This window comes from Protopterus annectens, chromosome 10.part0 (assembly GCF_019279795.1).
Source record: "Protopterus annectens isolate FY-2018-M chromosome 10.part0, PAN1.0, whole genome shotgun sequence".
NCBI classification, from domain to species: Eukaryota; Metazoa; Chordata; order Ceratodontiformes; family Protopteridae; genus Protopterus; species Protopterus annectens.
In genome coordinates this window covers 60,964,569-60,992,312 of record NC_056744.1, presented here as the reverse complement: position 1 = coordinate 60,992,312, position 27,744 = coordinate 60,964,569, and the positions used below count along the sequence as shown (strand labels likewise).

General features: G+C 45.7%; 1 protein-coding gene across 1 annotated transcript in view; it reads left to right on the top strand.

Moving 5' to 3' along the window:
• The window catches only part of MYH10 (myosin heavy chain 10), a 2,709,460-nt gene that overhangs the window by 56,730 nt on the left and 2,624,986 nt on the right, over nt 1–27,744 (top strand). Inside the window, exon 4 of the mRNA XM_044086713.1 lies at nt 802–975. Within this exon, the coding sequence (XP_043942648.1) occupies nt 802–975 (174 nt within the window). The remainder of the gene's footprint in view (nt 1–801; nt 976–27,744) is intronic.

Here is a 27,744-nt window from a genome sequence, read left to right as displayed (position 1 = left end):
AAACTATATAATCCAGTACCATGTGCAAGCTACTGTAATAATGGAGGAGGAAGAAAGAGTAAAAAAAAAAAAAAAAAAAAAAAATCCCTGCTGCTTTTGTATTTAGGAAGTTAAGGATTATCATAAAAAACGGCCTTTTAAAATAACCTTTATGTGGTAAGATATACATATAATGGTGTTTCACAGATTTGGATTTTTGCGCAGTAAAAGGAGCTTTAGCAGTGTTGTGAACGCTGGGAATGCACAGCAATTTGGGGAGCAAGTGGGCAAATGCAGTGAGGCCAGCAGGGAAGGACTACAATCCTGTAGTGCAATACAATTAACAGTTTTGGATTGAAATTTTGAGCACACACTTGCTGTATTGCTTTCTCAATTATATTAACTTATGATCTCTAGGATAGATTTCTTCCAGCAAATCTAAGGCACCTTTTATTAGAGGTATTGTTCCTATAGTGGCCTCTTCCAAAAATACATTCCTTGATCTTTTTGCAGCAGGTACTTGGTCTTCTTTCAGCCTGCTGGATTGGCATTCCATATTTAGGCTTTCCTGTTATGAAGTTATGTCTTTGTGAAGGAAACCAACCAGTAGGACTAGTTTGGGACTCTATCCTCATATGCAAGGGATTGACCTAGTCTTTCCAATGAAGAAAGGTATGCAGTTGCCATAATTATAGAGGAGGTAATCATTAGTAACATCTGTCCACCTTCAGCTAATTTCTGACTTGAGTTTTATCGAAGGTGGAGATGCTGTTTCTTATGTGTTGCTATGTTAAGTGCATAACTTTCGTTTCTTGTATACAGTCTAGAGGTAGCCTACAAAATGTCTAGGAGACATAGTTTTATCTTTTTTGAAGGGCTGAATAAAGTTGTGCTGCTCTTGACTAAACGTGCAGAATTTCGCCCTGTTAATCTGTATAAAGTATGCAGCTGTGATATGGATGAAACCCAGCAGCAGTGCAGAACTGTGGATGACTGGTAGGTAGTAGGAATGGCAAGAAACTGAGGAAAGTGCCATGTGCATGCCCCCTCCCCCCCACCACACAAAACATCTTGTCCATTGGGTAAATAGTAAATGTGTGTTGCTCCTGTAGTGCAAGCAACATGGCTAAAACATTTGCCACTGTGTTTCTGTAATGTTGAGTTTTGGCTCCCGCCAAAGAACAAGTTACCACCTAAAGTTGGTTGTTTTTTTTTTGTTTTAATTTGTTCGGTACCCATGTAAAACAAAAGGGGTTCATATTTTATGGTTGCTTTCATTTGACTTGTAGGCAGAATAGAAGTGGATCATTTAGGAATAATCCCTTATCCATAAGGGGCTGTGTGATCTGGAATTTTAACTAGAAGGTTTGCTGAGAAAATTTGCTGCTGGTGCCATTTCTTGTGTGTGTGTGTGTGTGTGTGTGTGTGTGTGTGTGTGTGTGTGTGTGTGTGTGTGGGGACACACTTGCATTGTATATCACTGGCTGCTTTATTGACTTGGTTGACTAAAAGTTTCTGTCATTGCTTTACTCTTAATGAATTTCTGTACCTATTCATTTGGAATATCTGGAATTGCGTACTACACGCTTTTTCACATTTAAGCATCACTTTTGGACTTCTGCCAGTGCTGTTGGCTTCAGTTTCAAGTTGTGGTTGGATTGCCTCTGTCAGACGACGGCTATTAATCTTGCATGCGTTTAAAGAATCTTGGCAGGCATCTTTCCTGTTAAACTAGGGCTTTATTAAAGTCAAGCTGGTTGAGCTGCTGGGAAGACAGAATGACAGTGGTTAAATTGCAGGATCGACTGATCATTATGTATGGCCTGGAATGCTGTTTGTACTACTACTACTTTTTTGTCTGACGTTTGCTGCTATAGCCCAGACCTGAATCTACTTAAACTATACAATTTAATATGCTTTTATGTAATACTGGCTTAAAGAAATATTTTTTCTGTGCAAAGCTCCTGTTGTAATGTCAGATTCCTTATTTGTAGTTAGAAGTGTATCCTTTTGTTTGGTTTGGACACTTTGCCAAATAAGTGCTGAATAGATGGGTTCAAGCCTACCTTTTGAGTGATTAAGTACCAAGTACATTTTTTAGCATCGGAACATTTTTTTTAATAGCAAAATGACAGTAATGCTGGCTAATGTGAATAACCGTTGTGAATCCACAACTGCGTTTAGTTCAATTTCTCTGAAAGTGTTTGTGTTCTGTCAGCCTTACAGCACTGTTGTATAATTTATGAACCAAGAGCAAGTTGTATATGTATTTAAAATTTTCCAGCCATTTATTAGGAAATGCATTTGTAGCAATTTTTTAAATGAGACAAGTAAATGTTTAAAATGTAACAAATATTCAAAACTCCACAGTACAGTGCAAAAGATGGGGGAGGGTTCATGTGTGTGAGAAAATAGTTTAACCCCCCCCCCCCCCCAAAATAGGAAATCCTGCAAGGCTAGTAACATTTACTAGTAAGATATCTGTATTAAGTAGTTTAAACTGTAGCCAGGTGTCAGCACGCCAGATATTTATTTTATTTTCAGTTTGTTAACCGGGAAAGTCAATTGGGCCGAAAATGAGCCCGTTTTCAATGGAGGCCCAGCGAGAAAAGCTCCATATACAATTATTACAAAGCTAGTATCAACAAAGTTAACAAGTAGAATATAATTTTCAAAAGCTATTAAAACACTGTAATATAGAAGGCAAAATAATATAAGATAAGATTATGTAACAAAGCATTGAAAGAAATTAAAACATAGGTATTTTGGAGTACAGAAGTATAATTTGGACTGCAGGCATATATGCACTCAAGTTTCATGAGGTGAGAGGTAAGCAGAATTAGAGGAGGAGAGTAGAACAGTGAGAGGTGAATAGAGCTATGAGAAAGGAAAAAGTGGGGAGGGAATGGAAATGAAGGGAGTCAGTAAGTTGAGCTTTGAGAAGGGAAAAAAAAGAATGGGGGAGCAGAAATGGAATAGAGGGCGTCAGGTGGGGTGAGAGCATGAGCATTCCCAGTGAGAAGAGAGATGAGAATGGAGCATGGTCTTGAAGGTAGAGTTGTTTTGGGTGATTCGTGTGTGTGTGTGTGTGTGTGTGTGTGTGTGTGTGTGTGTGTGTGTGTGTGTGTGTGTGTGGAGGGGGGGGTGAATTCCATAGATAAGCAAGGGAGAAAGACAGGAGAAATTGCCCCTGGTGCGCATAAGGGTTTTTGTACCCTTCAAGTAGGTTCTGGTTACTGGACCGGAGTAATCTGTCAGGATGATGTAAGGAGAGTATGGAGGAGAGGGAAGGGCAGTTAAAGGGTTTGGAGTTTGTGAACAGTTAACAGTTGAATGCAAGAGAGATAATGGGGGAGTTCCAGCCAGTTCAGGGAGTGGAATGCAAGAGAGAGAATGGAGTTCCAGCCAGTTCAGGGAGTGGAATGCAAGAGAGAGAATGGAGTTCCAGCCAGTTCAGGGAGTGGAGTGCATCACAGTAGTGGGAGGAGGATTTGGTCCTGGTAGCAAACTTGGAGATTTTATTGTAGCAGGATGACTGTTTTGATTTTAGGAAAGATTTGCAGGTTTGTGAGGAGAGGGGCTCCATACAAGAGAAAGGGGATGAGGTAGGAAATGGAGAGTATGTTTGGATGAGGGAGTGAGAACTGCTGTGATGATGCAGCATTCTGAGCTTTTGGTGTGTTTTCTTAATACTAGTTTGTACAAGAATGCAAACTTTAAATATTCATCAATGATGACACCTAGAAGTTTTGTATGGGATACTATTTCAATGGGAATCTTATTCTGACTATGGAGAAGGAATTTTTATCGATAGAGGTGTTTTTAGATGGAGTTAAAGAGATCATGATTTTGGTTTTGAATGCGTTGAGAGCAAGGAGATTATTCAGTATTCAAGACTCTTGTGCAAGAGAAGGCATCTTGTGTTAGTTGCATGAGTTTGGGGACAGATTGAGCATAGCAAATTATGGTGGAATCGTCCGCGTATTGGACAAGTTTGGTATTTGGGAATGCACTGATGAAAATCATTAATGAAGTAAGGGACCTAGTATTAAACCTTGTGGAACTCCTGTTGGCACTGTGAAGAAAGGAAGAGAGATTATTGTTCCACTTGACTGCTTGTTGTCTATTAGAAAGGTAACTGGAAGGCCAGTTGATATGGGGGGGTGAGAGATTGAGAAGAGATTTTGGACAAGAGAAGGTTTTGGGAAACCATATCGAAGACCTTTGATAAGTCTAGAAGAAGGGTGGATATAATGTTGCCAGAGTTTTGATCACTTTTGTTGTCAAGGACAGAAGGGCAGTGGTAGTACTATGTCCTGGTCTAAGTCCATGTTGAGTAGGGAAGAGAAGTTGATTGTACAGGAGGTAGGGAAGGAGTTGCAAGTGTATGCATTTTTCAAGGATTTTTGAGATGGGGGCAGGATGGCTATGGGACGGAAGTTGGAGATTTCAGTATTTTTGCTTCCTTTGTGGAGGGGAATGATGAACGCTTTCTTCCAGTGGAGTGTTACATAGGATTTTTTGAATGAATGGTTGATAAGTATGGTGATGAGAAGAGCTATGTCATCGGCAGCTAGCTTGAGAAAGTTAGATGGAGGGTTGTCTGGGGCATGAGAGCATGGTTTTAGAAGTTTTTTTTATGGTGTGTAGCGAGACTGGTTGTATGGTAAAGGGGTGAGATAAGTAGAATTGCTGACTGTGGGACTAGAGGGTGTGGGATGAGGATGGAGTAGAAGTGTTATTGGAGAATGATGTGGTGAGTTTGGCTATTGAATTAATAAAGGAGTTAATGTGATCTGGAGAGTTAGGGTCAGGGATTTATTTTTTTTGCCAGGAGAGAGGAGAGCAGATATACTGTTCCAAAATTGTTTGGGGTTGGATCTGTGATTATTTTGAAGCTTGGCGTAGTAGGGCTTTCAGTCTGAGGCAGTTTGTTTTTTCACTTTGTTAGGAAGTTGCTTATATACAGTAAAGGTGTTGGGTGTGTTAGATATTTGGTAATGCTTCCAGGATTTATCTTGAAGATGCAGGAGTGTAATAGTTGCTTAGTTAGCCAAGGGGTGGATTTGGATGTTCTTTGTGTTTCACTGTTGCAGTCATTACATTTGGGTTATCTGCTTGCAGGTAGCCCTCAGCCGGCCTGATTATCAGTCTTGGGTCCTGTGTCGGTTGCTGTCTCCACTTACATGACGTCAGGTAGTCAGGGGTATAAAGCATGCAGCCGACGCCATTACATCAGTCTTTCTTGCCGTGTGGTGCCTGAAGCAGAAGCAGTTTGCAAGGCCGGTCAGTTGACTCCTGAAATTTTCATTTTCAAGTTTCATAACCGAAGTCTTCAAAAAAGCTAAGTACTCCATTGGGGATCCTTTTTCTTGCTCTAAACCGATGTCAGTAAAAGTTAATATACCTCATGATTTTCATTCGTACTGCATTCCTTGCTTAGGCCCAGACCACGACGTCCCTCTCTGTTTTGTGCCTTATTCAATCCTCGTACTGTTCGTCGTCTGTTCATTTTCGCATCAAACTATTTTGGTACTCTGTTTAATTATCCAGAAATGGCTTCAGTAAGCCATCCGACTACCGACATTCTGAAAAAAACGTAAAGACAGACAGAGACAGACAGCATAGGTCCAAAACTGCCGACGACGCTTCCGTTAAGCTAGTTGCCAGTTTGCCGGTACTCTGGTCCTTTTGCAGCCCCTGATGCCCGCTACTTCAGATTTGCAGGCCTCTACTGAGACCCATTCGGAGTCTGGTATGCCGCGAGATGTTTCTTTGACTGTGGAACCATGCGGATGTGTCTAGCTTGGATGGGTCCGGAGCCGCTGTGCAGGCATCGGCTTCTGAGGGTGTATTCAGGCCTACTGACTTGCATATCAAGCCAACGCCATCTTCTTCAAGGCCTAAAACTCCATCCACGCCTAGAAGACAAACGTCCAAACTGCATGGTCAGGCCCATATGCCTAAAAAAACAAATAAGAATGGCTGAAGACCTTATTACTCTATTTTGGGGAAGCCAGTCTGCTCCCCTCTGAGACCTAGAACTGATTTTCCTTCTGATTAGGATTCTGAAATTTCTGTTTCTTCTGATGACCAGGATTTGCCCTTATCTACCTACGAGGATTCTGATGCAGAGGACTCCATTCCCTCTGCTTCCCCTCCAGAAGATTTCTCTTTTGGTGAAACTTTGCACACTCTCTTAGGGAGCATTTCCACTGGGAAAGCCACTATTACTCTGACTCCAAAAAGAGGCTTAGGGAATTCTTACTCCTACCTCAACACAGGCCTTTAGCTATCCCACCTGTACTGGACGTTGTACATGCCTTCTTGGAATCTAACCTGGACCCAGACACTTTACTACCAGCTCCCAGGAAACCTGACTGGATTTGGAGTACCTGACTCACAAGTTCCTCTCAAGAATCCTACTGCGGACCCAGAGACCATTTCACAGGGATCCAAAGGCATTAAGGCTACTGCTGCCAAAAACCATTCCCCCTCTGATAGAAATTTCAGAGCCCTGGACAGATGGGGTAAGAAAGTATACACTTCTGCTACTTTGGCCATTAGGGCCTTAAACTGACAGTTTCATATGTTAAAGTATCAGTAGCATATTATTGGATTACTTAAACAGAAATTGATTTTGATTCCTGACTGTACTTAAAATAAAGAATTACAGGATTTAATGCATTCTGCTGAACAAGTTTGTAAACATACTTTGCGATGTGGTTTTGACTCCTTAGAGGCATCTTGTAGGGCTGCTGTCACTGAGTGTGTTCTTAGAAGGCATGCTTGGCTTAAGGAGCAAACTTTGCCAAGTCATGTTAAAGCTAAATTGCTGGATGCTCCCTTAAACCAAGACCGCCTGTTTGACAACAAAGCAGAAGTACTTAAAAAGATGGGGGAAAAAGCCAAATCTATGCAAACTGTTAAAGATTTCCTGCAAGTACAACCTCCCAGATTTAGTAGGCATTGGCCTTCTAAGAATCTATCCTTTCCTGTCTCTGCCAGGCCTTCTCAGTCCAAACCCAGGAAAGTACAGTTTTGTACCTACCATAAATGTAGATGTTCGAGTGCTAATACAGCTGCAGATGGGTTATCCTGCCGTCAGGCGGGTCCTCGGTCGGCCGAATTCCAAAGTCTAGGTCCGGCGTCGGTTGTCGTCTCTTCCTCCCTGAAGTCAGTGCGGCAGGGGTATAAAAGAGGCAGCCGACGCCATTTTCTTCAGTTTTTCTTGCCCCAGATGTCAGGTGCCCCCAGAAGGAAGGCAAACATAATGTTATGCAAAAATGCAATGTTGTTAAATCAGAAACAGTAGTTGCAAGCAAATACACCATAAAAGAATACCCCAATCAGGTTGTATGGGAAGGTGTTTGTCATAAGGCCTGTCCTAAGAGGGGTTGGAGGGAGGGAAACCTGGACTGCAGCTGTATTAGCACTCTAACATCTACATTTATGGTAGGTACAAAACTGTACTATGTTCATCGTGCATACAGCTGCAGTCATAACAGATGGGTAGAATCCCAAAGCTAAAAAGGGGTGGCAGGCACTAAGTGGAACTAGGAGGAGCAAGGATGCCCTGCAAGACTGCTGTGGCAAAGCCCGCTCTAGATTTAGAGTAAAGTGGAAGGTGATAGTGTTTGGAGAAAGTGTGCACAGAACTCCCAAGTGGCTGCTTCCAAAATGTCCTTGGTAGGAACCCCCCCTGAGGAAAGCTGCAGAGGTAGCTGTGGCCCTTGTGGAGTGGGATCTGATGCTTGGAGGCACAGTTTTTCCATGAGATGAGTAACAAAAGCGTATGCAGTGGGCTATCCATTTTGAGATTGTCTGTTTGGAGATGGCCTTTCCTTGAACACCTGTAGCATAGGACACAGTTGCTCGGATTTTCTGAATGGCTTTGTCCTGTCCAAATAATAACGAAGTTGTCTGTGAATGTCCAAGGAATGTAGTAGTCTTTCCCCTTTGTTTTGTGGTTTAGGGTAAAAGGTAGGTAAGTGGATAGTCTAATTCAAGGCTACACTGGATACTACCTTTGGCATAAAGGAAGGGTTGGTTCGTAAGGAAACTCTGTCCTGATGGAAAATGATGAAAGGTTGTACAGCCATGAGGGCCTGTAGTTCGAAACCCTGCGTGCTGAGGTGATAGCCAGAAGGAAGGCTGTTTTCCATGACAAATATTGTAGTTCTGTTGAAGCAGCTGGCTCAAATGGAGGCAGGGTCAGTTTTTCCAAAATGAAGTTGAGGTCCCAAGCAGGTACTGGTGGTTTCCTTGGGGGTTTTATATTTTTAGCCCCTCTGAGGAACTGTCTTGAGAGGATGAGAGAATAAAGGAGGATCTGTGTTGTATTGTGCAGCATGGATCTTGATGGAGGAGAAGGAAAGTCCATTGTTTAACATCTCGGCTAGGTACTGTAATATCTGAGGTAAATTTATCACCCAAGGATTCTGGCCCTTTTTCTGATTCCAGGCACAAAACCGTTTCCATTTGGCGGTGTAGGCTTTTCTAGTAGAAGGTCTTCTGGCCTCCAAGATGACATCCTGCACCTCCTTGGAGAGGAGGGTCTGTTGGGAAATCAAGGGATTCTCCATGCGGCTAGATTGAGGGTCTTTAGCTGGCTGTGAAGAGTTTTGAAGTTGTGCTGGGACAACAGAAGAGGCACTAGAGGCAGGATCCATGGTGGGGAATGCGTCGGGCTCTTCAGGAGTGGATACCAGTGTTGTCTTGGCCAGTCTGGAGCAATGAGAATCATGTTTGGCCTCTCTGCTCTGGCTTTTAATAGAACTTTGGGCAGCAGAGGGAGAGGTGGAAAGGCATAGACTGTCAATGTTGTCCAATTGAAAGAGAGTGCATCCACTTTCCAGGCCTGTGGATGATGGGTCCTTAAGCAAAATTTTTTTAGTTGGTAATTTCTGCGGGTAGCAAAGAGATCTATGTCTGGCTGTCCCCATGCCCGAGTTATCTTTGCGAAAACTTGAGGATGCAACTTCCATTCGTGTGGATCTGTCATATTTCTGCTTAGGCTGTCTAACAGTGTGTTTTCCTTCCCTGGCAGGAATTGTGCTTGAAGTTGGATTTGCAATTCCAGAGCCTTGTTCCAAAGGGACATGGCTAGTCTGCACAGGGGGTATGAATGAGTTCCTTCCTGTTTATGTACCACATCACTGTGGTGTTGTCTGTCCTTATCAATAGCTGGCCTGGATGCAGTAGGTCTTTGAAGGCGTAATAGCATTTTGCACTGCTAGCATTTCCTTTTGACTGATGTGTAGGTGCTTCTCTTTTTGGGACCATTTTCCCTGAATGCACTGATCTGTCATGTGCGCCCCCAGGCGTAGTCCGAGGCGTCTGTTGTGATGATTTGATTTGCTTGAGGTATGCAGAAGGGGAGACCTATGTTTCTTTGGCATGCTTGAGCCCACCACATAAATTCCTTTTGAAGACATGGAATGAGTGGTATAATTGTTTCCAAACTGTGGCTGTGTTGAGACCATAAGTTTTTTAGGTACCATTGAAGTTTCCTCATATGCAGCTTTGCACATGGGATCAGCAGGATGCAAGATGCCATGAATCCCAGAGCCTGCAGGACTTTCCTTGCAGTCAGCCTGGTGAAGGTTGCCATTTTGCTGAAGTATTGAGATAGTTGCCCTTGCTTCTCTGGCGTGAGGTAGGCCATCTGGGTGTTTGTATTCAAGCTGGCACCCAGGAAAATTATTGTTTGAGAGGGTATTAGTTTTGATTTCTTTTTGTTGACTGTGTATCCCAGAAAGTTCAACAGTTTTATTACAAACGCCAGGTGTTTCAGAAGTATGTGCTTGCTGTCTGCTTGGATCCGGCAGTCGTCCAGATATGGGTATATTTGTATCCCTTGAAGTCTGCAGAAGGCAATTACTGATGCCAGGCATTTCCTAAACACTCTGGGTGCAATAGATAAGCCAAAGAGCAATGCAGAGAATTGATAATGGGTTGAACCTGCAAGAAATCTGAGGTATCTTCTGCAATCTTGTCTGATAGGGACATGCAGGTATGCCTCCTTGAGGTCCAATGTTACCAGCCAAGACTCCTTGCCCAGCATGGGAAGAAGCTGCTGTAATGTGAGCATCTTGGATTTTGGTATGTGTAAATGTGTTTAGGATGGATAGGTCTAAAATAGGTCTCCAATCTTTGTCCTTCCTTGGTACCAGGAATAGTCTGGAATAAAAACGTTGACCTTGTTCTTTTGCAGGTACCTCTTGAATAGCTTTCATGTCCATGAGAGCTGAAATTTGTTTTTGTGCCTCTGCCCTTTGATTTTGTGGCAGGTTTGGCATGCCTCTCATTATTGGTAGGGTGTGAAAGTGGAATCTGTAGCCTCTGTCTATAATGTCCAGGATCCATTTGTCTTTTGTGACAATATGCCAATGTTTTGAGAATAATGCCAGTTTTCCGCCTAAAGGTGCTGCCATTAAAGCTTTGCTTGGCATGCAAAGGGGAAAGTCATTGTGTTTGCTTTCTGAATGACTGTGATCTTTCTTCTCCACCTCTTGGGGTTGGTGCTTGCCATTGTCTGGCTCTGTGAATGATCCTTGAGATTGCACTCTACCCCTCGGGCGCCTGTATCTGCCTCTTTGAGGTCTGTCCGTGGCTGGAAAAGACCAAGTTTTTGAAGGCCAGTTTCTGCTGAAACGTGGAGGTTGTACCTGTAGGAAATCTTTCACTGTTTGCATTGATCTTGCCTTTTCCTCCATTTTCTTTAGTACCTCCTCAGCTTTAACACCAAACAATACATCTATTTGAAGAGGTGCATCTAGTAATTTAGCTTTGACATGATCTGGTAAGGTTTGCTCTTTGAGCCAAGCATGTCTATGTATGACAGACCCTGTAACAGCAGCTCTACATGAGGCCTCTAAAGCATCAAAATCACACTGCAAGGTATGTTTACACACTTGCTCTGCACTGTGCAACAAATCCTGCAACTCCTTTAAATCTGATTGCTCAGGTTGTGTCATTTTGCTTTTCAACTGAGAACAAAAACTGTTGATACTTTAACATATGGAACTGACAGTTTAATGCCCTCATGGTTAAAGTGGCCGAGGTGTACACCTTTTTCCCCCACCTTTCTAAAGCTCTGGGATCTCTCTCTGAAGATAATGGGTTTTTAGCAGTAGAGGCCTTAATTCCCTTGGGACCCTGTGAAATAGTTTCTGGGTCAGCAGCATGGCTTTTGTATAGGAACTGGTGTGAATCAGGAACCCGGTAATAACTGTCAGGTTTAACAGGAGCTGGAGGTAAAGAGTCTGGGTTGAGGCTGGCTTCTGTGTACACATAATCTAATATATCTAAGACAGGAGGGATAGCCAGAGACCTGTGCTGGGGAAGCAAGAGAAAATCCCTGAGCCTTTTCTTGGAATCTGAGTAATCTTGGCCTTCCCAGTGAAAGTGTTCCCTCAAGGTATGTAGGGTTTCCCCAAAAGAATAGTCCTCGGGGGGGGGGGGGCAAGGGAATGGACTTCTCTGCATCAGAGTCTTCAAAAGGGGAATATGTATATTCCTGGTCCTCAGAATGTTCTGAGGTAATAGAGGCTTGATCTGAGGAAGGGTAGTCTTCCTCCAATCTGGGCCTTTTGTCCGAGGGGGGGTTGAGAACCCCTGATAAGAGTAATCAAATCCTCAGCCATTTTGAGCATCTGTTTTTTAGGCATGGGGCCTTGAGAGGGGGTCTGTGGTCCTTGTTTTTTAGTTTTCATGGCTGCTTTAGATTTTGTGAAAGCCTTAATGGAAAAGGAGGAAGGCCTGAAGACACCTTGAGAAGTGGCAGGCCTGTCTAAACTCCCCGCCAAGAGTGGCGTCTGTATCTGTAGTCGGAATGGGGGCCGAGGAGCCTGCGATCTTTGGCACAGAAGACACCGGTAATGAAGCGTCATTGGTACTTGGGGGCTGCGTAGGCACCTCGCTGAGAACCGGAGCACCGGTAGTCTGCTTTAGCGTGGTGTCAGAAGTCGTGGACCTCGTATGTCGGTCCTTATCTTTGCGTCTTTTACTCTAAACTGGAGTCTGAGTATCCGATGACATAATGTAATTAAATTTTTTACCAAAATTGTGGTGGGCGAACTCTGCCCGACGCTTAATAGTGCGTTTGTTGAATCTAGCACAAAAACGGCAGGCCGAGACGTCGTGGTCTGGGCCTAAGCAAGGAATACAGAAAGAATGAAAATCCTTATGCGGTATTTGCTTCCCACATGAAATGCAATTATTAACTTTGTCTGACATCGGTCTGAGGCAAGAAAAGTTTCCACAATGGGGTACTTGGCTTTCAAGAAGACTTCGGCTGAAATATTTTCGTAAATCTCAGGAGCTGGCCGACTGGCACTTGCGAACTGCTTCTGCTTCGGGCACCGCACGGCAAGAAAGACTGGAGAAAATGGCGTCGGCTGCCTCTCTTATACCCCTGCCGCACTGACGTCAGGGAGGAAGCGACGACAACCGACGCCGGACCTAGACTTTGGAATTCGGTCGACCGAGGACCCGCCTGATGGCAGGATAACCCATCTGTTATGACTGCAGCTGTATGCATGATGAACATCAGCAGACCACTTAGGATACAGTCTCAAGGTACTCACAGGCCTACGCAGTGGGGGGTTTTCACTTCCAAAGCTGGAAGTAGTAAGACACCCCCCCCCCCCCCATGGTAAACTGTCACAATGAATTAACCTTAAACCTTCCAAGCCCTGCTCAACTGACTGCTCCTTTAGGGGGAAAGCTCGCCCTGCATGCAAAAAAACTGGGAACTCAATACCCAAGACAAATGGGTTTTAAATAGTTTCCCAAGGATACAGATTCCACCTCCACACCTTACCAACCCCAAATGGTTGGCCAGACCTACCCCAAATCAGTGGGTATAGGCTCAACAGCAGGTTCTCTCTCTAAGTATCAGGGCTGTTCAGCCTGTCCCAGCAGAAGAATGGGGACAAGGTTTTTACTCTACTTTTCCTAGTACCCAGAAAAGACAACTGACATCCTATCCTGGACCTGTCTATCCTAAACATCTTTTTGGTAATCCCAAAATTCAAAATGCTAACTCATCAGCTGCTTCCCATGTTAAGTAAAAACGCCTGGTTGGCAACATTGGACTTGAATGAAGCCTACCTGCACATCCCAGTAAGGGAATCTTGCAGAAAATACCTATGCTTCAGAGCAGGATACATGCACTAGCAGTTCTCTGCACTGCCCTTTGTGAATACCCTGAGAGCAGTAGATAAGCCAAAGTGCCTAGCTCCAGTCATTGCATTCTGCAGGCAAAGAAATATTCAAATATACCCATACCTAGACGATTGTCTAATTCAGGCAGAAAGCCAGGACATATTAAATCTGGCATTTTGTAAAGAAACTGCTAACCTCACTGGGGTACACCATAAACGAAAAGAAATATCCCCTAGTACCCTGCCAACAAATTGTATTACTGGGAGAAAGCTTGAACACAACTTCCCAGATGGCCTACCTCACGCCAGCGAAACAAGTTTATTTGACAGCCTACTTCAAATTACTGGCCACAAAGACCCAGCTATCTGCAAGGGAAATACTGCAAGCCCTGGGGTTCATGGCCTCTTGCATCTTACTAATTCCATATGCAAGACTGCATACGAGGAAACTACAGTGGTATCTGAAAAGCCTATGGTGTCAACATTCTCAGGACCTGGAATCCAATGATTCCTATCATTCCTTGTATAAAGACAGAGTTCCTTTGGTGGGCAGAGGCTTGTTACCACAACAAGGGACTGCCATTCACTCTACCCCCTGCCACCCAAATCCTAACAGATGCATCAGGCTATGCATGGGGGGCTCACTTGGCAGGGCAGTGCATTCAGGGCAAATGGAACCAGAGTCAAATGCACCTGCATATCAATCAAAAAGAAATTTTAGCTGTACAAAATTCTTTGACCACCTTCAAGGACCACATTCTTTCAGGACAATTATTGGTAAAGACAGACAACACCACTGTTATGTGGTACCTAAAAAAGCAAGGGGGAAACCCACTCATACCCTCGCTGCAGACTAGCCATGGCTCTGTGGAACACAGTCTTGAGCTACCAAGTGCACCTACAAGCTCAATTCCTGCCAGGCAAGCTAAATTCACTGGCAGACAACCTAAGCAGAAATCTCATGGACCCACACGAGTGGAAACTGGAACCAAAGATATTCAACATGTTGAGAAACAAATGGGGGATCCCAGAAATTGACTTTTGCCTCCCCTTAGAACTACCAATTGGACAAATTCTGCACAAGGACTCCCCACAGACAAGCTTGGAAATTGGATGCCCTGTCCTTCACTTGGGAAAGCCTCTCAGTTTATGCCTTTGCCCCTCTGCCTCTCCTCTTCGAAAGTTCTACTAAAGATCAAACCGGACAAACCAAGGACAATACTCATTGCACCAGACTGACCATGCCAAGACTGGTACCCCCTCCTGTGCCTTATGTCACTGCTGGAACCATAGCACCTGCCTCAGACCCCTTCCCTGCTGTCCCAGCAGGAGGGCCAAATTCTGCACCCCCAGCTTCAAACCCAGAACCTGGCAGCCTGGCTGATTTACCTGAGCTCTCCAATACCATCCCTCAGTAAGCAAGTGCTGGATGTCATTCTGGAGGCAAGGAGGCCTTGTACTAGAAAATCCTATGCTGAAAAGTGGAAAAGATACTGTTCCTGGAGCTAAATTCAGGGGATGGGCACATCTGTGCCCAGCTTACCGCATATTCTTCAATACTTAACAGAGATGCTTTAAAAGGGTCTTTCCTTCTCTTCTATTAAAATTCATGCCTCAGCCATTTCAGCACATTATAATACTTACTGAGCCTCCCCCTCTTCTCTCGCCCCCTGCTGAAACAATTCCGCAGAGGGGCCAAAAATTCAAGACCACCCAGGAGAGCCCCTACTCCAGCCTGGGACCTTAACTTTTTGTATTGGAAAAGCTCGCTCTACCTCCTTTTGAGCCAGCTGCAACTTCAGAGTTGTAATTCCTTTCTTGGAAAGCAGCCTTCCTTCTAGCCATCACTTCAGCAAGAAGAGTGTCTGAATTACAGGCCCTTATGGCAGTGGAGCCCATCATCATCCATGCGGACAGGGTGTCCCTCAGGACCAATCCTTCCTTTATGCCCAAGGTGGTATCCAGTGTGGCTCTGTCAGTCCATTCATCTGCCAACCTTCTTTTCTAATCCACAAAACAAAGGAGAATGAATACTGCACTCTTTGGATGTGCACAGACAACTTGGATTTTATTTGGAAAGGACTAAGCCTCTCAGGAAAACTGAACAGCTTCTAGTTGTCTTTGCTGCAGGAGCAGAGGGGGAAGGCCATTTCAAAGCAAACCATTTCTAAGTGGATAGGCCATTGCATTCATTTCTGCTATAAGCACCATGGAAACCCTACCCCACAGGGGATAAGATCACATTCCACCAGGGCTGCATCTACTTCAACAGCCTTTCTCAGAGGTGTTCCTACCAGGGACATCCTAGAAGCTGCTACCTTGGGTTCTGTTCATACCTTCACCAAGCATTACCACTTGCCTATTTTTTTGTAAATCCAGAGCTGGTTTTGCCACTGCAGTCTTGCAGGGCCTAATAGCTGGTCCTAATGCTCTCTCTAGTTGCCTCTTGTCTTCCTTAGCTTTGGGAATCTACCCAAATGTAATGACTGTAACAGTGAAACACGAAGAACATAGTACAGTTGTGTACACTTACCATAAATGTAGATGTTAGAGTGTATTCACTGTTGCAGTCCTGGTAACCCTCCCTCCAGCTCCCTGATTTCTGTCGGCTATACCTCTCTTCTTGTCTACTGTATTTAAGCTTTCTGGTGTATTTGCTTTTTGTTGGAGGTGTAACCTTGTATATATAATTGCTTCCCATTATGGGGCACCTGACATCTGGGGCAAGAAAAACTGATGTAGTGGCGTCTGCTGCATGCTTTATACCCCTGACTACCTGACAACTGTACTTTTTGATTCTTAGTTCTGAGGGGAGTGAAGCTATCTCTAGTAGGTTATTGAATGTAGTATTGAAGTATGTAACAGTCATCTAGAGGGAGTTTTTTTTTTTTTTTTTTTTTTTTTTTACAGGGTTCCAGTTCATGTGTTTTAGTGAGTTAGAGAAAGCTTGAGAGTTAACGTTTTTTAGGATACGAGTTGCTATAGTTGTGGTGAAGATGGAGGATGATGAGCGACGAGCAAAGGCAGGAAGATGATTGCCGAGGGAGTCTGGTAGGATGCCGTTGTCAGGGGTGTATATTAGATACTCTGTTACTGAACTTCGAATACGATATGACCGACACCATATCGTCTGAGTCCAGTAACATAGAATATCTAATAAAAACATTAAAGTAAAAAAAACAAACTACTTGCTCTAACCCACACCTTGCGTCTTTCAGCTTTTCCCGGTTAGGGGGTCGCCACAGCGGAACTCCGGTCCGCTAATGATTGGCAGTAGATTTTTACGTGCCGAGTTGCCAGCCCTGGCGCACAGCCTTCAACGAAGGTACGCCCATTCACGCATGTCTCTACACAGAAGATGCTGTAGCTAAGAATCGAATAGGAAAACGTCTTACTGTGAGGCGATAACGCTACTGCAGCACCACCACCGCAGTCTCTAACCTCCAGCTACTTAAATATTCAAACTCTGAGACCGCACTACATCAAAGTAAATGGAAGTCTCCCCTTATGGAGATTTCCGTTTACCTCTTCGATATTCTGCGGTTTCGTTGTTTACATGTCAGCAATGTCCGATTCAACATTGTGATTGTTCGAGATTCTGATATAGACCCGTTGTCAGAAGTGGAGTTGGGGTGAAAAACTAATATCCAGTCCAGAATACTACCAGAGTTGTTGTCTTTATTAAATCTGGTCGGAGAGGTAATTGTTTGGGGGTAGTTGTATAGATTTATATTCTGTGGTGATGTAGGTGATTGAATAAAAGTCCAGTTTATTTTTACATCCCCTAGGATTTTAGATTAATTGCTTATATTGGATGAGAACCAAGAGAGAGGATATCTTCAAGAATGGTGATGTTACTTCTTATTTGAATATATATAGAACAGCTATACAAATGTTTTTATGGTTAAGGTTTAGGAGGGCCAAGGTTAGTTCAGCTGTTGTGAATTGGGGTATAGGCTTGTTATAGCATATCACTGTTAGGAAGGAGAAAAGTAGGGCTACTCCACCACCTTTCTTTAGGGTTCTATCATTCCTTATCTTGTAGTTGGCAGGGGTAATTTCGGAGTCTTTTTATGTGGGGCTTTAGCCATGTTTTGGTGATGGGGGGTAATGGGATAGCCAGGCATGAAGGGCAGGAAGTGTATTGCATAAACTTTGGGTGTCAGTGGTGGCAAAAAGGAGCGATTTATTGTGCGACGGTGGTGGAAGATGAGTTAGGGTTAGAAGCAGGATTGTCTGCGGGTCCGGGATTAGGATGCATTTCACCAGAGAGGAGGATAGAGATTAGTTGGAGTAGGAAGGAGGCAAGGTCATTAGATTCATTGGAGTTGAGAGCAGGGTAGCTGGAGAAATATGGATTGGGACTGTATTACAGATATATCGGGAAGAATCTTTCTAGTAAAAGGGAGAGAGTTATTGTAATAGTAGAGGTGAGGAGAGAGAAGTTGAGAGGTGAGATTCTTTTAAGGCGCATAATGAAGTAGTTATAATAGAGAGGGGAGTAAGAAAAGTCAGGTAGTCTGGCAAGGTGGAGTAGGGGGAGGAAAGGTAGACCTATTAATGGTAGAGTATGTGTATGTTTGATTTGCATGGTAGTATAAGGTTATAGTATGCAGCAGGGATGTGAAGAGGGGAGAGGGAATTGGCAGCAGGGATGTGAAGAGAGGGGGAGGGAATTGGCAGAAGGTAAAGAGGTGTGAGGTCTTTGGTAAGAATGGAGGAGGAATGAAGGTAAAAAAATAGGTAAGGGGAGGGTTCTGGGTAGTGGAAGCAGGAGGGGTTAGTGGACTAGTTGCGTGGGGACTTTCAGGCTGAATGCTAGAGGGGTGTGGTTTTGGGGCTGTAAGTGTAGAGGCATGGGAGTCTGTTGGGAATTGAGGGCAGGATAGGGGAGTGGAGTGAGCCCGGAGGACGAATGGAGCGGGCAGAGCTGAGGAGGAAGGAGCAGAAGAGGCCAACAAAAACATCAGTGGTACAGGCACTCTCGAGCACTCAAAGGTACTGACAAGTTCGGAGGCATGTTATTTCTGGGGTAAGGTTTTATCTAATTCAAGGAGAATTGTAACATGTGACAACTGTGCAAAAAACAGTGGGAAAGGACGACAGGACTTAGAGCTGCAGGGAGCAGGGAAAGTGTTGAAAGTTGCTTAATACAATGAGTAGGAATATATTGCCACCTGGTGGCATTCCTGAGAAAAGCAAATTGCAGAATCTACCTATAACAAGGAGTGAAGTGGCTGGAGGGGAGAGAGTTGGGAAAAGGGGACTGCTGCAGAACTGCTAGTGTGCAAGCCAAGGGTTAGCAATGCAAACACCTTAAATAAGCTTTAACAAAAATTATTGCACATGCACTCTGGAGGGGTTATTTTTCAGAATATCCCTGGATTTCTACTTTGGGGAGGTATGTTAAGTCAAAATGGAGCTGTAGAAAGGGGAAAACCCAAGAGAAATACCCGAGCGAGACGCTGATGGGAAGATGTTATTTTTCAGAATATCCCTGGATTTCTTCTTTGGGGTGATATGTTCCTCAGTTTAAATTGAGTTGGAGAAGGGGGGAAACCCTGCCTGGTACTGGAAAACACCCCCTAAAGTTATCTTTGGCAGTGTGTTACTGGAAATTCAAATCCTCCTCTTCTACAATATTAATCAAGTTCATTCATGCATTCTTGATTAATCCACTTCACCGTGTGTCCTTGGTGTCTAGCTACAGTTATAGTTCATTGGAGGCAATATGGTAGCCACAGTTTTGCGTATTTAGATGTCTTGCTTCTCTCTCCAATGAGAATTATCTTACACTAGCAAGGATTCCAAGAGAGCATTAAACAAATCTTTCTTGACCCTTCACCAATGTTTTTCAGCGGCTACCCTCATGGAAGCCACCTCCGAAGCACCGGTAGGCATGTCCTCTGATTTTGGCTTTGGCCAAGGTTGAGGGGGAACCAGGCTCCACCAGACACCCACCTGCAGTCCAGGAATCTGAATCCTCTCCTACAGGCCAGATGCTTTATACTAGGCCCTCTCTCTGCTAAATCTACTCCTCTTAAGAGGGAACAAAAAAACTAAGCATTTGTCTGCTTCCTCTGAGGAGCAACCAGACTGGCATACCTTCTCCCAGTCTTTGCTGCAGGCCTTTATGGCTCTTAGGCCTTCAGCCTCTCCTGCTGCCACATTGCCTCCCCTCAGCCCCAGGCCAGCTTCAGCTGTTTCCATCCCTCCTACTCACCCAGGAGGAAGACTCCCCTTCCTTCTCCTCAGATGAGTCAGTCACCTACTCCTCACAGATAGCTTCTCATTTGGGCTACTACTCCCCAGATGAGGACTCCGTAGAGAATTACTCCAGGTGGAATCGCTCTCCCCCTCTGCTATATACCACCTGTGATTCCAGCCTACCTAAATGCATTTGCATCAACCACAGAATCACAGCCACCAGCTCCCAAAAGACCCGACTGCTTTTACAAGGTCCCTGATGAGCACAAATTCCTCATAAAGCAACCAGTGCAGATCTTGCAGTCCTTGCAGTGGCTTCTGAAAAACAGTCCAGACTTGTACCTTCCTCTTCCATCTTGTTATCATACAAGGACAGCAAATTCATGGACAGACTGGGGAAAAAGATGTACACCTCTTCAACACTGGCTGTTAGGATGATCAATTACCAGACTGACATGGTCAAATATGCCCTAGATTCGGTCACTCGGGCTTCTTCCTTGCTTTCCTCCATGCCTGACTCTCTCAGCAAATTTTAGGTAGCATCCAAGCTGTCTTGGCATCTCAGGTTGCCAGACACTCTATAAAGTGCAGCTATGATACAGTGGAGGCCTCCGTTAGGTCTGCAGCTTCAGCTTCTGTTCTGTGCAGGTACTCCTGGCTTAGGCCCCTTCCTGAAGATATTGAAACCAAGATTTTGGATGCACCACTTGACAGCAAATCTCTGTTTGGCAAACAGTCTGCTGAACTGTTTAAAAGCCTCCAGGGGAAAAAAGCAGGGAGCTTCAGGACCTAAAAACATTTTCTGGTCTCCCCATCCCTAAATTTTACAGAAACTACCCTGCCAAAACCTCCTTTGTCAGAAGAGCCCCAGCTCCATCCACCTTCTCCACTCCTAGGCACAGGAAAGGGTCCTGGAAGGCACCCTACCCAAGGACAGCCCCACCTCTGCCAAAACCTCCTTTTTCAGAAGAGCCCTGGTTCCATCCATCTCCTCCACTTCTAGGCACAGGAAAGGGTCCTGGAAGGCACCCTCCCCAAGGACACCCCCTTTAAGTCCTTCCAAGGCAGACTATGCGAGATTGCTTCACGCATCTCCCCCTCTCATCCCGCCTCTGTCACTTTCCCTCCTCTGGAAAAAAAAAGTCATTTCAGACCACTCTTCCACTTCTAGGCACAGAAAAGGGGCGTGGAAGGCACCCTCCCCAAGGACAGCCCCTCCTCAACTACCAAGCCCTTCCAAGACAGATGAACTACTCACCCAGGGGACCATAGAAACCATCCCCTCAGGCCAAGAAGGGAGGGTGTTTTACTCCAGGCTATTCTTAGTGCCAAAATATGATGGTTCTTTGAGGCCAATTCTGGCTTTATCCTTCCTAAGTCTCTTTCTGAAGGTCCCTTCCTTCAGAATGCTATCATTGTAAAACCTTCTTCCAGTACTGCCACCCAAAGCTTTCATGGCTACTTTGGACCTGAAGGAGCATACCTCCATATTGACATCCAACCAAACTACAGGAAATATCTGCATTTTGCTGGACCCTCTTCCTTTGTTTACTGCCTTGCCCTTTGTAAAGACCCTTGGTGCAGTACATAAACCAAAGTGTTTAGCCCCAGCAGTAGCCTTCTGCAAAGTAAGGGGTATTCAGATCTACCCCTACCTAGACGACTTCCTCATTCTAGCAGTAGAGGAAGTCACCCTCAGGAACTACCTACTATTCACCTAGTCCCTACTCCAGAGCTTTGGGTTCAGTCTCAACCTGGCAAAATCATACCTTGCTCCAGCCTGAGAAAAAAAGCTTCCTGGACTGCAGGATAAGAACCGACCTGATGAAGGCTTTCCTTCCTCAGGAAAGTATCTTTCCTAGTGAGCCAATTCACAATGACCTGCATGTCACCCACCTCTCAGCCAGGCAGTTCATGCGCTTCTTAGGCCTCATGGCAGCCACAATTCCTATGCTACCACCAGCCAGGCTGCACATGAAGTTCCAGTGCTATGTAAAAATGTGTGGTCACAACACAGCCACCCCATGGACTTTCAGGTACCCTTCTTACCATGCCTTAAGACAGAACTGAGTTGGTAGATCCAGCAAGTACAACAGAACCCAGGCCTACACCTGCAACCCACCAGCGCAGTACAGTACGTGCATACAGATGCCCCTGATCTAGGGTTGGGAGGAACTATGAATGACTTCAAGGTGCTGACCCAGTGGGAGCTCTCCCTCCAGGAAAAAGCATATCAACATAAGGGCGATGACAGTGGTCCAGCTAGCCCTAAAGACCTTTCTCCCTCTTATGCTACCAGGACCCCTCCAAATCTTCACGGGCAGTAATACAACTGTGATCTGGTACATCAACAATCAGGGGGGGCCAGGTCTTACCTGCTGTGCAGGCTAGCAGTGCAAGCTTGGGAGTTAGCCTCTCAGCACATCTCCCTGCAGGCAGTCTAGATTTCATCCCAGGACAACCATCAGGTGGATGCCCTCAGCAGATCATTCTCTCTGCATCACAAGTGGATGTTGCACAGAGATGTGTTCTCAGACATTTGTCCACCAGTGGGGCACACCTCAAATAGATCTATTTGCCTTCCCCCAGAACAGGCAGTTGCAGCTTTTCTGCTCCAGGGATCTCTCCCCACTAGCCTGGAGAGTGGACGCCTTCCCCATTTCTTGGAAGAAACTGTTCCCTGTATGCCTTCCCTCCCTTTCCACTCATTCAGAAAGTCCTTCTAAAAAATCCAGAACAAGCAGCCAAGAATCTTGCTGGTGACTCCCTATTGGCCAAGGCAGCATTGGTTCCCCCTTCCATCTTTTGCCAAGGGCGATCACCGCAAGTTGCCTCACAAGGTGGACCTACTCACACAAAAGGGATCTCTCATTCACCCACACCTGGATATGCTCTGCTTAACCCTCTGTGTGATTAACTGTTGATCCCCTTCAGAAACCGGTACACAGAGGACATGCTATCCATTCTGCAGGAGGCCAGAAAACCAATACCAGGAGGTCCTATCTTTCCAAATGGAAAAGGTTCTCCAAATGGTGTCTACAAAGGCAAAAGGTCCCCTTTCAAGCAGAAGTTCCTGTAGTCCCAGCCTTGTGTGTGAGCTAATAAAATCAGACCTTTCATATTTTTTAGTGAAAGTCCACTTATCTGCCATCTCTGCCTGCTTACCTCTGGACCCGCCCCTAGTTTTCAGGTTTGATGTCGAACTATTATTCATAGGTAAGTACTAGGCTATCAGCCCTGTGTCCTACATAAGCCTAGCCAAAACATTTCACTGGCTTTCGCCTCCCAAGAAAATTTATTTTCCTGTGCCCCTGTCGAGCAGTGTTGCAGAAGTGATCCCCCGGGGTGAATTTTCTATTTCCCATCCATTCGTCAAGGTTTTTCTTAGAGGGCCAATGAGGAACTTTGCTTGACGTGAATGGGTAGTTTGTCCCAGAGTATGGGAAGTCTCTGGGACAAGAATCTATCCCTCCAGCATGTTCTGTTTATTGTGGTGACCAGGTTTAGGTCCTTGGAACATGTGGTTTGGAGAGATTGGGATTTCTTTGTGTAGCATGTTCAACAGCTCTGGGTTTGACTTAGCTTTGTATGTTAGGCAGAGATTGCCTCTGAGGTTCACCATGTCAGGCCACCAAAAAGCCTATTCCACCACCTTGGGACCTAAATTCTGTACTAGAAAAACTCTCAATTACACCCTTTGAACCAGCTAGCCCTGCTTCTCTGCAGATTTGCACATAGAAAACTGTCCTAGTAGCCCTTACTTCAGCCAGAAGGGTTTCAGAATTACAAGCACTAATCACCACCCTACACAGTCTTCACAAAGATAAGGTGATCCTGCGCACCAATCCCTCCATGTCCAAAGTGGTCAATGAGTTGTCCTTCAATCAGTCTATCCACTTACCCACCTTCTTTCCCTTCCCACAGAAAGATAGTGAGAGAGTACTCCACTCCCTTGATGTCCACAAACAAGGTTCTATTTGGCATCCTTTTGGTTTTCTTTAGACTATTGTCTGACAGGGCAGTCAGTTCTGAGGTCTGTACATGCAGACATCCCATTTAAGGCCACTGGTTTTATGGTCCTGCATGTGACGTCCCATACACCTGGCAGCAACCAGGCTTAAGCTTTTGCATAGGAGCTGGATGTTCAGGTCACCTGAGGCAGAGGATCCCACAGTAAGAATGCTGCAACATGAAAGAGAAGGACATCTATGGTTATGGTAAGATTTTACACAACTGTTCTTTTATCCATGTCTTCATTCATCACCACAGGGTCTTGGATCGAACATTGGATCCGAGGTGGTAAAAAAAAAATGCAACAGATGGATCCAAGGCTCTGGCTTCTCCCTCTCCCATAAAGCCCTGCTGCTGTCTAATCCCCAGATCCTGTTTGCTGTGCTTGTGGTGCAGATGTGCTCCTACTGGCTCTGGCTAGCTAAGTAAAACCTTTCTTGTATTTTCTTTACACTAAATATGACCACTAGGGAAATTTTTAGAGTAGTTCTAGCTAGTTTAATTTTTTTAGTGTAGAACCACCCTCACCTTAGTTTAGTGTTTTTGTGTGTGGTGTGGTGTGGCCCATATTGAATCCCAGCATAATCTGCCTCTGATCCAAGGTCTTTGTAGCAGAGAGCAGTGGAGTCTTCGGTTGGAACCGGGCCCTCTCCTGTTCAGAGGCCCTCTGATCCGACCTAAGTGGGTTCGGCCCAGATCCAACCGCTGAGCCATCTAGGACTTCGGATCCAACAGGAGCGTCCGATATGATTATTATCTTGGAGGAACCTGCAGTTCCTTCTACCTCCAAGCAAAGATCCCCATCGCCTCTTAGGCGTTTAATCCATTCCAAGGAGCCTAGCAGTAGGTCAGGAAGGTCTCCTTCCAAGTCTTACTCCTCTTCCTCCTTTAGGTTGTCTAGGAGTCTTTTACCCTCAGACATGGACAAGGTGATAAGAGGTTTCCTCAAGGACCAGATAGAGTTGGGTCTTCTAGCTTCTGTTGCCCATCCGGCCAGGGGAGCCGCCCCCCCCCCCCCCGCTTCTCATTCTCCTCATCCAAGCCCTTTGGGTTTGGGTTCTAGGAACTAGAAAGTTTGCAGCCAGATTCCGACAAGGCAAAGTATTCCTCCTTTCTCATCCTTGCTGGGGTCCCTGGCTTATTCTGTTCCTCCACCCATGGAGGTGGTGATCCCCGTCCTGGAGTGGTTGGTGCCAGCTCTGCAGGGGGGATCTGGCACCATCCTTTCAGACCTGTCCTTTCCTCTAGGTGCTTCTTCCTTCGATAGCTCTTGGCTGGTATCATCTGGGGGAGTCCGAGAGGGGAGGTTTCTGGACACGTCCCTCCCCTCCAGGGGACTTCACCCTTGGGCACAAGGGATGGGACCGCTTCTAGCCCTTCGGCCTTCCAGGTGGTAGAGAGCAATTTCTCCATGTCTGGAGTTTCCTCTGCCACACCTCTGGGTCCCTCCCAGCCCCACTCTACCTTGGCTTCTTATCCTGTCCCAGGTCAGCCCTCCCTATCAAGCCTTCAGGGGGTTCATCTCCTCTGGGAGTCTGTCTCAGAGTCCTTACCTGAGCTCCCTACAGAGGAGGTTCATCTTAAGAGAAAGTGCAAGAGGAGGCACCTGGACTCCCCTGCAGAGTCCCTCGCAGAGGATACAGACCTCTGGGAAAGAGATGGGTCCCCCAGATCTCTGTCCATCTTTGGAAGAGTCTGAATTTCTGAAGGCCTTTGGGATGGGACCAATCTGCCTCCTGGGTGTCCACCCCCCCCCCTTGCTGGTGAATTGGTGGACCCAATCGTCAGCAGGGCCTAGAGAAGGATCCAGACATGGTGGAGGCTGGCCAAAAGAGGCCTGAGAAGTTCCATAACCCCCCCCCCCCCCTCCTGGTGAACTGCTTATTCTGGAGTAAGGGCATCCCAGTCAGTGCCATCCTGGTTGCCACTGCCATGAAGGAGCTAACTGAGCAGAGCTCCACATTCATCCCCCCAGTAGGGAGTCTCTGGCAATAGACCATTTTGGGAAGCGAGTATACTCCTCACTCTGCTACCTTCTGACTGAAGGTTACTAACTGTTTGTTTGGCACATTTTATCTGCCTCCAAATGTATTTTGGTTCAAGACCTCTGCCTCTCTTGCAGAGTTATTGCTGGGGGAGAACCTCAAGGAAGTGTCTCCCAAGCTTGCCACTCTAGCCTCATCAAGGAATTCTCCAGAGAGGTCAATCTCTAACACTGCGGAGACTTCCTCTCGAGTGGCTGGCATGGTCATTGCCTTGTGGCATCATGCCTGGCTACATTTGTGCAGGTTTGTGGAGCCCTTTAAAGCATCCTTTTACTAAGCCTCCCTTTAATGGATCCATTCTGTCTTTGGACCTTCCCTGAAGGACACTTTGACCCGCAGCAAGCAGGAAGGAAAGACCGTGGTGTAGGAATCAAGCTTTCAGTCCCCTTGAGGTCCTTCTTGAAGACTCAGCGGGGAACCAGAAAGATGTGGTTCCATAAGGTGCAGTCTCCCTTTCAAGATGCTCTGGACGAATCCTCTTCCAGAGGCAGGGGGAGAGGCTTCAATGGACTGTGACACCCTCATGGCAGAGGGGGTCTGCAAAGTCAGGGCTACAGAGAACCCTTCTCTGAGCAGCCCTTTCAGCACTCCTGAAGCATTGCCTGGCTGCTCTGCCCTCGAGGCAATCGGGTCGTATTTCCCTGCACCCACTAGCCTGGACCGAAATCTCTTCCGATCAGTGAGTGCTAAACATAGTTTTCAGGGGCTATTTTATTCTCTTTTCAGAACCCCCTCCAGTCAGAAATAGCTCCCAGATGTTCCACCCAGTCAGAGGGAGTTGGCCATTGAAGTTCAACGTCTGCAAAAAATTAATTCAAGAGGTCCCAGCAGGACAAAGAGGATATGGCACTTACTCTTGCTTCTTTTTAGTGCCAAAAAAAGACTGAGGACCTTCGTCCTATTTTGAATCTCATCAAGCTCAATCTTTTAGTCAGAAGCTGAAGTTCCAAATGGTCACTGCTCAGTCCTTTCTGCCACTACTACGCAGGGACGGTCGATAGGATATGCTCAGTAGATCTCCAGGACGCCTACTATCACATCAAGCTAGACAGGCATTGCAAGAGACACCTTCGCTTCTGGCTAGGGGGCCAATCATCAATTCAGACCCTCATTCTTCGGTCTCACCACAGCCCCCCTGGTGTTTTACTAAATGCATGGCTGGTGGTAGCAGCTCACCAGCATCTGCAGGGGATCCAGGTCTTTTTGTACCTTGATTTGGGTCCTCTCAACACCTTCGAGGCATCGACTAACTCAGGTGATTAAATGTCTTATACCCAGCTGATGGAGTAGGGAAAGAACTGTCAACCTGGCAAAATCCATCCTCATTTCCCTCCCAACAGTTGGAGTTTATAGCTGTTCAACTGGACTTGGTGTCTGAGATTGCAGCTCTGCCTTTGCACAGAATTCAGTTGGTACGGGAACAGGTCATTTGGATTTTGGACATTCCCCCCCCCCAGTTCTGTTAGTTCTTTGGGCTCTCTGTTCCATGATTTCAGCCATTCTCCTGGTTCCTCTGGTCAGGTACCACATGCGAGTGTTACAGTGGACCTTAGCGGTCCAGTGGTCGGCTCTTCATCCTCTCTGACCGTAAACTGATGCCTCTGTGCAGACGTCTTCTCCATTGGTGGCTTCAGTCACAGGATCAGTCCTTGAGCAGGCCCTTTTCTCTCCACTCGCCCACAGCCACTGTGACCTTGGGCACTTCCCTCCTGGGGTGGGTGGGGGCATTTTCAGGGTAAGACTGTCCAAGTCATGTGGTCCCCAGTAGAGAGTAAGTTGCATATAAACATCCTAGATGTGGTGATGAGGTTAAAACTACTAACATAAAACTTTCAACAAAACCCAAATTAAAAGTTATGCTGCTAAATGCCAGGAGTCTAAACATGAAACTGCACTCATTACAAGCATTCTTAACCCTGGAAAATGCTGACATCTGCGCAGTTGCAGAAACCTGGTTCAAAGCTGTGGAGAGCACCCCAGCCATATCTGGATGTTCTTCGTTCCACATTGCTGCAGTCCTTACTATTGGGTAGTCCGCTGTCCAGTCGGCCCGAATACCAGAGTATATGGCTGACGTCGGTCAGGGCGCATTAGACTGACGTCAGTATGTCAGGGTACTAATGCGCATGACCGTCATATCCTCAGTCTTTTTTGCCGCATGGTCCGATGCAGAAGCAGTTTTGCGAGTGCAGGTTGGGGTTCTGAAATATTTCCGAAACCGGAGTTTCAGACCGAATCAGAGTTGGCTAAGTACCCCGTTGGGGAACATTTTGGTTTTTTCTTGCCTCAGTATTTAACCGGATGTCAGAAAAAGTGAATAACTGTATTTCTTG